Source organism: Vombatus ursinus, unplaced genomic scaffold (assembly GCF_900497805.2).
Source record: "Vombatus ursinus unplaced genomic scaffold, bare-nosed wombat genome assembly UNPS02014601.1, whole genome shotgun sequence".
Taxonomy (NCBI): domain Eukaryota; kingdom Metazoa; phylum Chordata; class Mammalia; order Diprotodontia; family Vombatidae; genus Vombatus; species Vombatus ursinus.
Genome location: NW_020954379.1, coordinates 57,163 through 69,892, shown reverse-complemented (window position 1 = coordinate 69,892; position 12,730 = coordinate 57,163). Strand labels below are relative to the sequence as shown.

Genomic DNA, 12,730 nt, shown 5'->3' with positions numbered 1-12,730 from the left:
ATAAATATAAGTATTCCTCTCCACCCTGGAACTGCTGCCAGGGCCTTTTTTTCTTTTTCTTTTTTCTAAATCTTTCCAGATCCAGATCTGATATAAAATTTAATACTATCCTATTATCAGATGGAAAAAACAAGGCTCTAAGAGGTCACATTTGTTTGTTTAATGTCACAGAGCTTAATAGTATCAAAGCTGCAACTCAGAACCAAGTCTTCAGATTCTAAGGCCAGTGGTTAGTTGTTTCTCTTTTTTCTGTACTATTTGTGACAGTCTTGTTCTTATCTGTATCCTCAGTGCTTATGACAGTGCCTGGCACATGGTAGGTACCTAATAAATGTTTATTACACTTAATAGGAAGAAGTAATATAAATAATATATGGTCGTTGTCTTCAAAGAGGCAAAACAATGGGAAAAAGGTGTAGCATGAAACAGAAGAAAGAGAGTGTTCCAAGAAAAGGATGCATATTTAAAAATGATTTCACTTAGAGGTAGAAGGTATTGGTTAGGGAGTGGATTTTACATTAATCTCATTTGGGACAGGTGCTAATGTTGTTATTTTCAATATGTGTTTTCACCAGTTGGTGACAATTTTAATTTTGTACATATGTATTCCAACCTATTTATACCCCAAATAGTTTTTGAATTTTAATGTAAATATGTACATTTTGTTTCTGCTGAAGTTCAGCTCACTCATTTCGTACCACATGAATGAGGCTCTCCTTTGGAAGACATACACTGGTGGATCTAGGAGGCATCTTCCGGGCAAATGACAGTGAGCAATCAAACAATAGTGACTGAGTTTATCCTGCAGGGTTTCTCTGAGGCACATCCACTTCAGCTTGCCCTCTTCTGCATCTTCTTCTTCCTGTACATCATGGCCCTAGCAGGCAATGTTCTCATTGTGGTGGCCATAGGACTAGATTCAGGTCTCCATACTCCCATGTATTTTTTCCTTGCCAACCTGGCTATCTTAGATATTGGCTGCACAACCACAGTTCTGCCCAAACTGCTGGAGAACCTTGCAGACAAGAAATCCATCTCCTATGTTGGGTGCATGACTCAGTTGTATTTCCTTACGTGGTTTGTGGGTGCTGAACTGCTGCTCTTCACAGCCATGGCTTATGACAGGTATGTGGCCATCTGTCACCCCCTCCATTACACTACCATGATGAGCAGAATGGTTTGCATCCTTTTAGCTGGTAATGTGTGGACCATTAGTGCCATCAACTCATCAGTACACACTGGCCTCATGATAAAATTAACCTTCTGTGGACCAAATAAAATTAATCACTTTTTCTGTGAAATTGCTACTTTGCTACAGCTCTCCTGCACCTCCACATACCTGAACAATACCATGGTAGTCATTGCAGATATATATTTTGCGGTGATTAATTTTGTGCTCACTATGGTGTCCTACGGCTTCATCATTTGCAGCATCCTGAAGATTCGCACCACAGAGGGCAAGAAGAAAGCCTTCTCTACCTGTTCCTCCCACCTCATTGTGGTCACTACATATTATACCACTGTTATATACACATATATTCTTCCAGGCTCTGGGTCCTCCGTTGACAATGTCAAAGTAGTGGCTGTCCTATTCACCACTATCAGCCCCACTTTAAATCCTCTCATTTACACTCTACGCAACAAGGATTTCAAAACAGCCCTCAAGAAAATGTTTCCATTCAGCGAATAAATAATTGTCATTTGTCCATACGAGTTGGTTATAATTTCATCTTGGAGATTCCAGTATTAAAATATGATGTAAAAGGCAATTTAGGTTCTATGACTCAGTTATTGGATTTATAGCATGATTTTCACTCAGAATATAAGATCTAGAATGGATCTCTGTGGCCAACTTGAGCCTTTGTTCAACATCACACCTTGGTTCTACTCTCACCATCCTTATTTTAGTTTTGGGCCACACAGCACCCTCTCACTCACCATAAGCTTACTTGTCTTTGTCCTCTTACCATTTGTTCCCAATGAATCAGTTGCCAACCAAATTCTGTCGATCTTTTCTCCACAATATCTCTCACACCATTTCCCTTCTCTTCACTCAAATCATATATTCCAGGTCATGATCCCATTATTCATATCATTTAGAGCATATCTAATTACTCTCTTTGCCTCTACTATCTTACTCCCTTCTTCTATGCAATCTAGTCTTCATATGCAACTCTCCTAAAGTAAAGGTCTTGATCATGCTTTTTTCCTACCAAAAAGTTTTAGAAGATCCTTTTGACAAATGGAAAAAGAGAAAACAATGTATTTTACCTTTAAGTTTAAGGTTCTTTCCAATCTCATTATCTAAAACCACATGTTTTTATTCATGTTTTACATTATTCCTTTATGCACATTACATTTTCCAACCAAACTGTGATGCTGGTTTGCCTTGAAGGCAAATGGAGAGACCATTGGACTTGGAGTCAGGAAAGCCTGAGTTTGAATCCTACCTCAGAAATCTATTAGCTATGTGACCCCAGTCAATTCATTAAAATTCTGTCAATTTTGTTATGCCCATATCTAAAATGGGGATAATAATATTGCCTTTTTTACAAGATCATTGTGAAGATTGTGAGATAATAGGTATGTAAAGTGCCTTTTAAATCTAAAAGAGCTATACCAGTATTGATTATTATCTTTACGCTTGATGAATAGCTGGGCAAAAAGTACTGGATTTGGAGTCAAATATAGGGATTCGAATCCCAGCTCCTCTACTTAATACTAGTGTGATTTCAAGCAAATCCTTTCATCACCCTGAATCTCAATTTTCTCAGCTATAAAATGACAGTCTTGGACTAGATGATCTCTGAGGTTTTTCAGATATAAATTAATAAGTCTATGATCACTTTCAACTATAAGTCTATGGTCACTCTATTTCCATAAATTTATACAGATAGTTCCAAATCCCTGAAATTCATTTCCTCATCATCTCTGGTTTTCTAAATTCCTCTTTCCTGTCTCAATTCAGGCTGAACTCAAATGTCATCACCTAAACATATTCACTAATCCCTTTAAGCTGAAATTGTTCTCTCCCAATTTTTAAAAAATGTATTTCCTTAATTTTTCTTAATCATATGCAAACATTTTCCACATTTGTTTTTCAAAAATCTGAGCTCCAAATTCTCTCCCTCTCTTTCTCCTTTCCTCCCTCCTTGAGAAGGCAAGCAATTTAATATAAATAATACAAGTAAAGTCATGCAAAACATATTTCATTATTAGCCATGTTATAAAAGAGAACATACATATGCATTAAAGAAGAGTAAAACAAAGTTTGCCTCAATTGCCCTCAGAGCTCATCAGTTTTCTCTGTAGGTGGATAGCATTTTTCACCACGGGTACTTTGGAATTCTTTTAGATCAGGGGTGGGGAACCTGCTTCCTTGAGGCTACACATAGTCCTCTAGGTCCTTAAATGTGGCCCTTTGACAATCCAAACTTCACAGAACAAATCTCTCTAATAAAATGATTTATTCTGTAAAACTTGAACTCAGTCAAAAGAACAAATCAAAGTAATTAGAAGGCCACATGGCTGCAGGTTCCCCACTCCTGTTTTAGATCACTGTCTTGATCAGAATAGTTCTCTTTCACAATTGGTCTTTCTTACAATATCTCTGTTATTGTGTAATATGTTCTCTTGGTTCTGCTCACTTGCCTTTGCATTTGTTCATATAGGTCATTCCAGGCTTTTCTAAAACCAACATGCTTGTCATTTCTTCTAGTAAAAGAGTATTCTGTCATAATGATATACCACAAATTGTCTAGTCATTCCCCAATTCATGGACATTTCCTCAATTTCCTAATCTTTGCCACCTCTAAGAGCTTTTATAAATATTTTTGTATATAAAAGTCTTTTTCCTTTTTCTTTGATCTCTTTGGATATAGAGCAATAGTGGTATTTCTGGGTCAAGGGATATGCACAGTTTTATAGTTTGGGGGGGGCATAATTCCAAATTATTCTCCAGAGCAGTTGGACTATTTCACAACTCCACCAACAATGCATTAGTGTCCCAATTTTTCACCCACCCACCAGAATTTGTTTCTTTCCTTTTAGGTCATTTTAGACAATCTGATAAGTGTGAGGTGGTATCTCAGAGTTGTTTTATTTTACTTTTCTTTAATCAGTAGGGATTTAGAGCATTCTTTTAAAATGTGACTTTAATAGGTTTGATTTCTTTTTCTGAAAACTGATTCTTCATATCATTTGACTAGTTATTGATGAGGGAATGACTCTTGTTTTTTTTTATAATTTTGGCCCAATTTCTAATATATTTGAAAAATGAGCCCCTTATCCCATGACACTCTCTATCACTTGTTTGGTCATGCACTCTTCCCTTTTCCATATACCTAACAGGTGCATTTGCTCATACTTTCCTAATTTGCTTAGTAATATTATTTTGTAATATAGTTTGAAATCTGGTACTACTCCTAATTTTTCTTCAAAGTATTTTTTCTGGATTTCTTCTCTTTGTATTACATTTATCTATGCATATTTTTTAACCTTAATGGAATGTAAGCTTTGCCTTTATGGCAAGGATTTTTGTATCTTATTTGTAGCATGGTAATTACTAACCATCATGAAATTAGAAATAAAGAAAAGGAATAGCAGTGGGAAAATAAGCACATTAGTATACTGTTGGTGGAGCTATGCATTGATTCAGCCATTCTGGAATGCAATTTAGAACTATGACTCCAAAGTCTTTAAACTGCATAGGTTTTGACCCAATCATACCGGTATTAAATGTGTTCCTCAAAAAGATAAAAAAGAGGAAAAAAACTTATATGCATAAAACTATTTACAGCAGTACTTTTGATGGCGGTAAAGAACTGGGAACTAAGGCATTAAACATCAACTAGAAAAAGGCTAAAGAAATTGTGGCATGTGCATGTGATGAAATACCCTGGTTCCATAAAAAATAACAACAGGTGTGGTTTCAAAGAAGCTGCCAAAGACTTGAATGAAGTGATGCAGAATGAGTAGAACAATTTCTAGAATAGCAACATTGTGAAAAACTAACTTTCAAACACATAAGAAATCTGATGAATGCAATGACCAGCCATTATTTTAGAAGACTGATGATGAAGAATACTATCTACCACCCAACAAAGAGTGGGCAAACTGAATGGACAGAATAAGACACACAGGTTTGGACATGGAAAGTGGAGAAATTTTTATTCCTTGAATTTGTAGATTCATTCATGAATTTTTTTTTCTTTACTAGTGGGTAGAGTGAGAGGAAAGTAAGAAAATAACCATTAACTGAGAAAATAATAACAATTAGTAATAAAATACATTGTTAATGATTTTAAATAGCAATTGGGTAAACAAGCTCAAAGTATAAGCTTCTAAAATGATCCATATTCTTCTGACCATTATTCTTTTACAATGTAGATGCTCTATTCACATTGGAATTTCCAAATATCAGCTTTCAATGTAAAGATATGGATTCAATATAAAGACAAAAATAGAACTTGAGCCCAATCTAGTACATAATTTCCCAAAAGACTAGGTGAGAAACAGTGAATGAATAAGTATAAGATAATATATGACTTGTAGTACATAATTTACCAAAAGACCAGGCAAGAAACACCCATTAAATAGAAAAGTATTTAATTGAGATATACTAGCAAAGTAATTAGTCAGGTAAAGTCAAGCAATGAAATTATTCTTAGGCACTCCATATTAGTAGAGTAATTTCCCAGATGAAAATTTCCAGAAAATTAGTGCTTCGAGGTAAGGTTGCATTTACATTTCTGTACAACTTTCCTTGCATCCTGGATAGAAGATTTATCCTTCAAGGATCTCTAAATTCTTCTCCAAAAAACTGATTGTGTACTGTCAAGAAACTGAGAGTGTACACCTTAAGGCTAGGAAGACCTGGGGTCAAGTTTTGCTCTGAGGCATGTAGTCTGTGTGTTCTTCAATAAGTCAAGTCACCTTTGCATGTCCTAAGATGGAAACTCTTTATGTTGCAATGAAGTTGCTGACCTGCATTGGTAAAGGGAATTTCCTCATCTGGAATCTGTTTCAATACTAGGAAAACTATCGGCATTATTGACCATATCAATAACAAAACTAACAGAAATCATATGCCTATCTCAATAGATGTAGTAAAAGTTTTTGACAAAATATAGCACCAATCACTATCAAAAACACTAGAGACTGTAGGAATAAATGGAGCTTTACTTAATATTATAAACATGTTATCATGCTTATCATGGGGATTAGCTAGAAGCACTCCAAATAAGATGAGGGGTGAAACAAAGATGCCCGTTACTACCAATATTATTCAATATTATACTACAAATTTTAACTTTACCAATAAGGTAAAAAAAAAGAAATGGAAGCAATTAGAATAGGCAGAAAGGAAAGAAAACTATCAGTCTTTCCAGATGATATGATATACTTAAGAGAATCAAAGAGAATCAACTAAACAACTACTTGAAAAAAATAATGACTTTAGCAAATGTACAGGATATAAAATACACCTACATAAATTATAAGAATTTCTGTTGATTACCAACTAAGCCCAGCAGTGAGAGATAGAAAGAGAAATTCCATTTAAAGTTACTGTAGACTATATAAAATATTGGGGAGTCTACCTGCCAAGACAAACCCAGGAACTATACGAACACAATTACAAAACCTTTTCACACAAATAAAGTCAAATCTAAACAACTGGAAAAATATCAATTGCTCATGAGTGGGCTGAGATAATATAATAAAAATGACAATTCTATCTAAATTAATTTACTTATTCAGTTCCATACCAATCAAACTACCAAAAATTAGGTTAAACAAAATTCATCTGGAAGAACAAAAGCTCCAGAATATCAAGGGAATTAATGACAAATATGCAAAGGAAGGTGGCCTAGCTGTACCAGATCTAAAACTATATTATATGATGTGTCAATCAACCAAACTATTTGGAACTGGCTAAGAAATAGAGTGGTAGGGACAGCTAGATGGTACAGTGGATAGCGCACTGGCCCTGAAGTCAGGAGGACCTGATTTCAAATCCAGCCTCAGACCAAACACTTGACACTTACTAGCTGTGTGTCCCTGGGCAAGTCACTTAACCCCAACTGCCTAAAAAACAAAACAAAACAAAACAAAACCAAAAAAAGAAATAGAGTGGTAGATCAATGAAATAGATGAGGTATACAAAGCATAGTAGTAAATAACTGTAGTAATCTATTGTTTGATAAACCCAAAGACTCCAGCTTCTGGGATAAGAACTCACAATTTGACAAAAACTGCTAGGAAAACTGGAAAATAGCATTGCAGAAAGAAGGTATAGAACAACCTTTCACATGGCATACCAAGATAAGGTCCAAATGGGTACATGATTTAGCCATGAAAGGTAATACCATAAGCAAATTAGGAAAACAAGGAATAATTTACCTGTCAGATCTATGCAGGAGGGAAGAATTTATGAACAGACAAGTCATAGAGAACATTAAAAATACATAATGTATAATTTTGATTGCATTAAATTAAAAAGGTTTTTGCATAAACAAAATGAATGCAACCAAGATTAGAAGGAAAGCAGAAAGCTGGGAAACAATTTTAAATTGTAATTAATTTTAAAAGAATTTAATTAATTTTAATGAATAATTATCAATTTTGAAGTCATTCCCCAATTGATAAATTGTCAAAAGATATGAATAGGCAGTTTTCAGATGAAGAAATCAAAGTTATCTATTGTCATATGAAATAGAAATGCAAACAAAAATGATTCTGAGGTACTACTTTACACATATCAGATTGGCTAATATGACATAAAAGGAAAATGATGAATGTTGCAGAAGATTTGGTAAAATTGGGACACTAATGCATTGTTGGTGGAGTTGTGAAATGAACCAACTATTCTGGAAACTAATTTTGAACTATGCCCAAAGGGCAAGCAAACTGTGTATACCCTTTGATCCAGGAATAGCACTACTAAGTTTGTATCTCAAAGAGATGATGAAAGGGGGAAATGGACCTACATATACAAAAATATTTATAATAGTTCTTTTCTGTGGTGGCATAGAATTAGAAATTGAGGGAATGTCTAACAATAGGGGAATGGCTGAACTAGTTGTGGTATGTGAATATAATGGAATACTCTTGTGCTATAAGAAATGATGAGCAGGTGAATTTCGGAAAAACCTGGAAAGCCTTACATGAACTGATACTATGTGAAGTGAGCAGAAGCAAGAGATCATTGTACACAGTAACAACAATATTGTGTGATGACCAACATTGATACACTTAGCTCTTTTCAGCTATATAAGGATCAAAGACAATTCTAAAAGACTCATGGTCAAAAATGCTATCCATATCCAGAGAAAGAACTTATGGAATCTGAATGCAGATTGAAGCATATTATTTTTACTTTTTTCACATTTTTCTTACTTTTTTTCTGTTTCTTCTTTCAGAATTGGCTAATGTGCAATTACGTTTTACATGATTGCACATGTATAACCTTTATCAGGTTGCTTGCCATCTTGGGAAGAGGAAAGGGGAGAGGTTGAGGGAGTAAAATATGGAACTCAAAATCTTGTAAAAAAGAATGTTGAAAATTGTCTTTACATGTAATTGGAAAATATAAAATCTTATTTATCAACAAAAATTAACAAAACCAAAATTGTCCATTTTACATTTCACCTGCTCTCTCCTCTTTCTTTGTAAATTGTTTGCCTATCCATAAGTCTGATTAGTAATATATTCCATATTCTTCAAATTTTCTTGTAACATCTTTCTTTATATCTAGGGCATGTGTACATTTTGATCCTAGTAAATGATGCAAGAACATACTGGTCTATACCCAATTTCTGCCAGACTTCTTTCCAGTTTTCCTAACTTTTTTTTTTTTTTTACCGAATAATGAACACTTATCTGCCAAAATAAGTTTTTACACTTGTTGAATACAAAGTTGCTATACTTACTTGGGGCTGTAAATTGTATGTCTACTCTGTTCCATTCATCTACCTTTCTATTTCTTAGTACCAGATAGTTTTGATAATTCCTTCCATTTCTTCTGGATCTTTTATATTGAACTTTCTACTGAGTTCTGGCTTTTTTGTCACAAATACCTGATGTCTTTCAGTTCATTAAATGTCCATTTTTTCCCCTCCTTCAAGATTATACTCAATTTTGCTGAGTAAGTTACTCTTGTTTGCAACTCATTTTCCTAACAAACAGTTTTAAAAGATCCTTATGACAAATGGAAAAACAGAAAACAATATATTTTACCTTCAAGCTTAAGATTCTTTCCAGTCTCATTATCTAAAACCACAAGCTTTTATCCATGTTTTACATTATTCCTTTATGCACATTATGTTTTCCAGCCAATCTATGCTGCTGGTTTGCCTTAAAAGCAAATGGAGAGACCATTGGACTTGGAGTCAGGAAAGCCTGAGTGTGAATCCTACCTCAGACATCTATTAGCTATGTGACCCCAGACAATTCATCCAAGTTCTGCCAATTTCAGTATGCCTGTATCTCAAATGGGGAAAATAATATTGCTTTTCTCACAGGATCGTTGTAAAGATTGTGAGATAATAGGTATGTAAAGTGCCTTTTAAATCTAAAAGAACTATACCAATATTAGTTATTATGTTTGCACTTGATGAATAGCTGAGCAAAAAGTGCTGGATTTGGAGCCAAAATATAGGGATTCAATTCCTAACTCTTCTACTTAATACTTGTGTGACTTTCAGCAAACCCCTTCATCTCCTTGAATCTCAGTTTTCTCAGCTATAAAATGAGAGTGTTGGGATAGATGATCTCTGAGGTTTTTCAGGTATAAATTAATGAGTCTATGATGTTTTTCAACTCTAATTCTATGGTTACTCTATTTCCCTAAATTTATACAGATAATTTCAAATGCCTGAAATTCATTTCCTCATCATCTCTGGTTTTCTACATTCCTCTTTCCTTTCTCAACTCAGGCTGAACTCAGATGCCATTATCCCCTAAACATCTTCCCTGATCCCCTTCAATGAAGCATTATCTCCCTCCTAATTTTTTAAAAAAATGTATTTCCTTAAATTTTTCTTATTTATATTCAAACATTTTTCCCATTTATTTTTAAAAAATCTGAGTTCCAAACTCTCTCCCTTTCTTTCTCTCTTTGTACCTGTTGAAAAGACAAGCAATTTGATATAAATTATACAAGTGATGTCATGCAAAACAAATTTCCTTATTAGCTATGTTATAAAAAAGAACCTACATATGCACAAAAAAAATAAAGTAAAATAAAGTTTGCCTCAATTTGCACTCAGAGCTCATCACTTCTCTCTGTAGTTGCATGGCATTTTTCACCATGCATGGTTTGGAATTGTTTTAGATCAGCAGTGGGGAACCTACAGCCTCGAGGCCACTTGTAGCCCTCTAGGTCCTTAGTGTGGCCCTTTGACAATCCAAACTTCACAGAATAAATCCCTCTAATAAAAAGATTTGTTCTGTAAAACTTGAACTTAGTCCAACAGTCACACCCAAGGGCCTAGAAGGCCATATGTGGCCTCAAGGCCATAGGTTCCCCATCTCTGTTTAAGATCATTGTCTTTATCAGAGTAGGCAAGTCTTTTACACTTGACCTTTCTTTTGCTTTTTTTTCCCCAGCCATAGACAAGATTTATCAGAACATCTGTCATATTGGGTAGATTCTTAAGGAATCTGAATGTTAGTGAGCTATTGGCTAGATTATAAGAATCTAAACATTTTAATGGAGACAAGATGGATTTTATATGCAGAAAGACTGTGGCAGGGATCTAAGAGTGGCCAAATAGTCTATGAGGTCATAGAACTCCAGGGACCTGAACCAGGTGACCAAGGGAGAATGGAACCTAGATAGGATTAAGGGTGGGAAGTGGCCTGGGGCCTTAGGGAGTTAAGACAATGGAGGGCTAAACTAGGTTAAGGGTAACAGAATTGGGAGATTGGGTGTAGCCTCAGTGAAAGACCAATTGATGGGACTGTAACCTCTGGGCAAATGCCAGAGATTTGGCCACCTGGAAAAGTCCAGGGTTTTTCCTTTTTGGGGTCTATATCCCATCCTCATCATTCCCCTCTCAAACAAATGGGACTCAAATCCTTTTGGGGTAAGGGGCAAAGTTCTTGGCTTCTGAAACTCCTTCCTGCAGGCAAGGGACATAGAGCTGTGCCTGCCTCAAGGGGGTCCCAAACAGGAGGTTGACTGGAACCAAGCACAGGCTGCATCCATACAATATCTCCGTTATTGTGTACAATGTTCTCTTGGTTCTGCTCACTTCCCTTTGCATCTGTTCTTATAGGTCATTCCAAGTTTTTCTGAAACCACCATGGTTGTTATTACTTTTAGTAAAGTAGTGTTCCATCATAATGATATACCACAAATTGTTTTGTCATTCCCCAGTTGATGGACATTCCTTCAATTTCCAAATCTTTGCTACCACTAAGAACTGTTATAATTTTATTTTTTGTATATATAAGTCTTTTTCCCTTTTCTTTGATCTCTTTTTGATATAGACCTAGTAGTGTTATTGCTGGGTCAAAAGGTATGCACAGTTTTATAGTTTGGGGAGGCATAATTCCAAACTGTTCCCCAGAATAGTTGGACTATTTCACAACTCCACTAACAATGCATTAGTGTCCCACTTTTTCCACATACCCAGCAGAATTTGTGTCTTTCCTTTTAGGTCACTTTAGTCAATCTGAGAAGTGTGAGGTAGAATATCAGGGTTGTTTTACTTTGCATTTCTCTAATCAGTAGATATTTAGAATATTTTTTAAATGTGACTTTAATCGGTTTGATTTCTTTTTCTGAAAACTGGTTCTTCATATCACTAGACCACTTAATGATTAAAGAATGACTCTTGTTTTTATAATTTTGCCCCAATTTCTAATATATTTGAGAAATGAGCCCCTTATCAGAGAACCTTGCTATAAATTTTCTCCACTTTCCTGGTTTCCTTCTAATTTTTGTTCATTAGTTTTATTTGTACAAAAACTTTTAAATTTCACTTAACCAAAATTATCCATCATACTTCCCATGATCCTCTCTATCTCTTGTTTGGTCATAAACTCTTCCCTTATCCATATATCAAACAGGTACATCTTTCCATGCTCTCCTAATTTCCTTAGTAATAATATTTTGTAATATAGTCTGAAATCTAGTGTTCCTCAAGTGTTTGATCTGAGGCCAGATTTGAACTCAGGTCCTCCTGATTTCAGGGCTCATACTCTATCCATTGTGCCACCTAGTTGCCCACAACTTGTTCTTCTCAACAAAAACACCCAACCCTTACTCATAGCAATATGAAGGTGACTAAATTCTACTCATCTCTTCTCGTCTTTGGGATTCAGGAAATATGCCTATTACTTCTCCTGCTCTGTTTCTCTAAGGCTGGGGAATAAAACCTTAGAGATCATACAATCAATTTATTCAACACCTGTTATGTTCCAGGCACTGTACTAGGCACAGGGATGCAACTAAAGAAGGAATTTACTAAAACTCAGCAAGCCAGCTAATGGCTAAACAAAGGCTAGACCACACACCTTTCATTCACTCTGCTTCCTATTACCTTGCATCTCCGCTCAAGACCACAGCTGATAAAGAAGGAATATCAGGATAGTGATGCTTATAAAGAGTTCCTTTGGAATTCAGGATTATATAGTAGTAAGCATTAGACAAGGAAGCAGAAATCCTGGCTCTAGCTCCATCTGGGCAACTGATTTACTCCATGATTTTACTCAACTTACTTTT

The 12,730-nt window shown here is 35.3% G+C and overlaps 1 protein-coding gene across 1 annotated transcript; it reads left to right on the top strand.

Moving 5' to 3' along the window:
• Window positions 1-763: 763 nt before the first annotated feature.
• Window positions 764-1,690, top strand: LOC114042584 (olfactory receptor 13A1-like). Its single transcript, XM_027861269.1, has one exon. It carries the CDS (start codon window positions 764-766, stop codon window positions 1,688-1,690), a length of 927 nt encoding a protein of 308 aa, XP_027717070.1.
• Window positions 1,691-12,730: the final 11,040 nt, after the last annotated feature.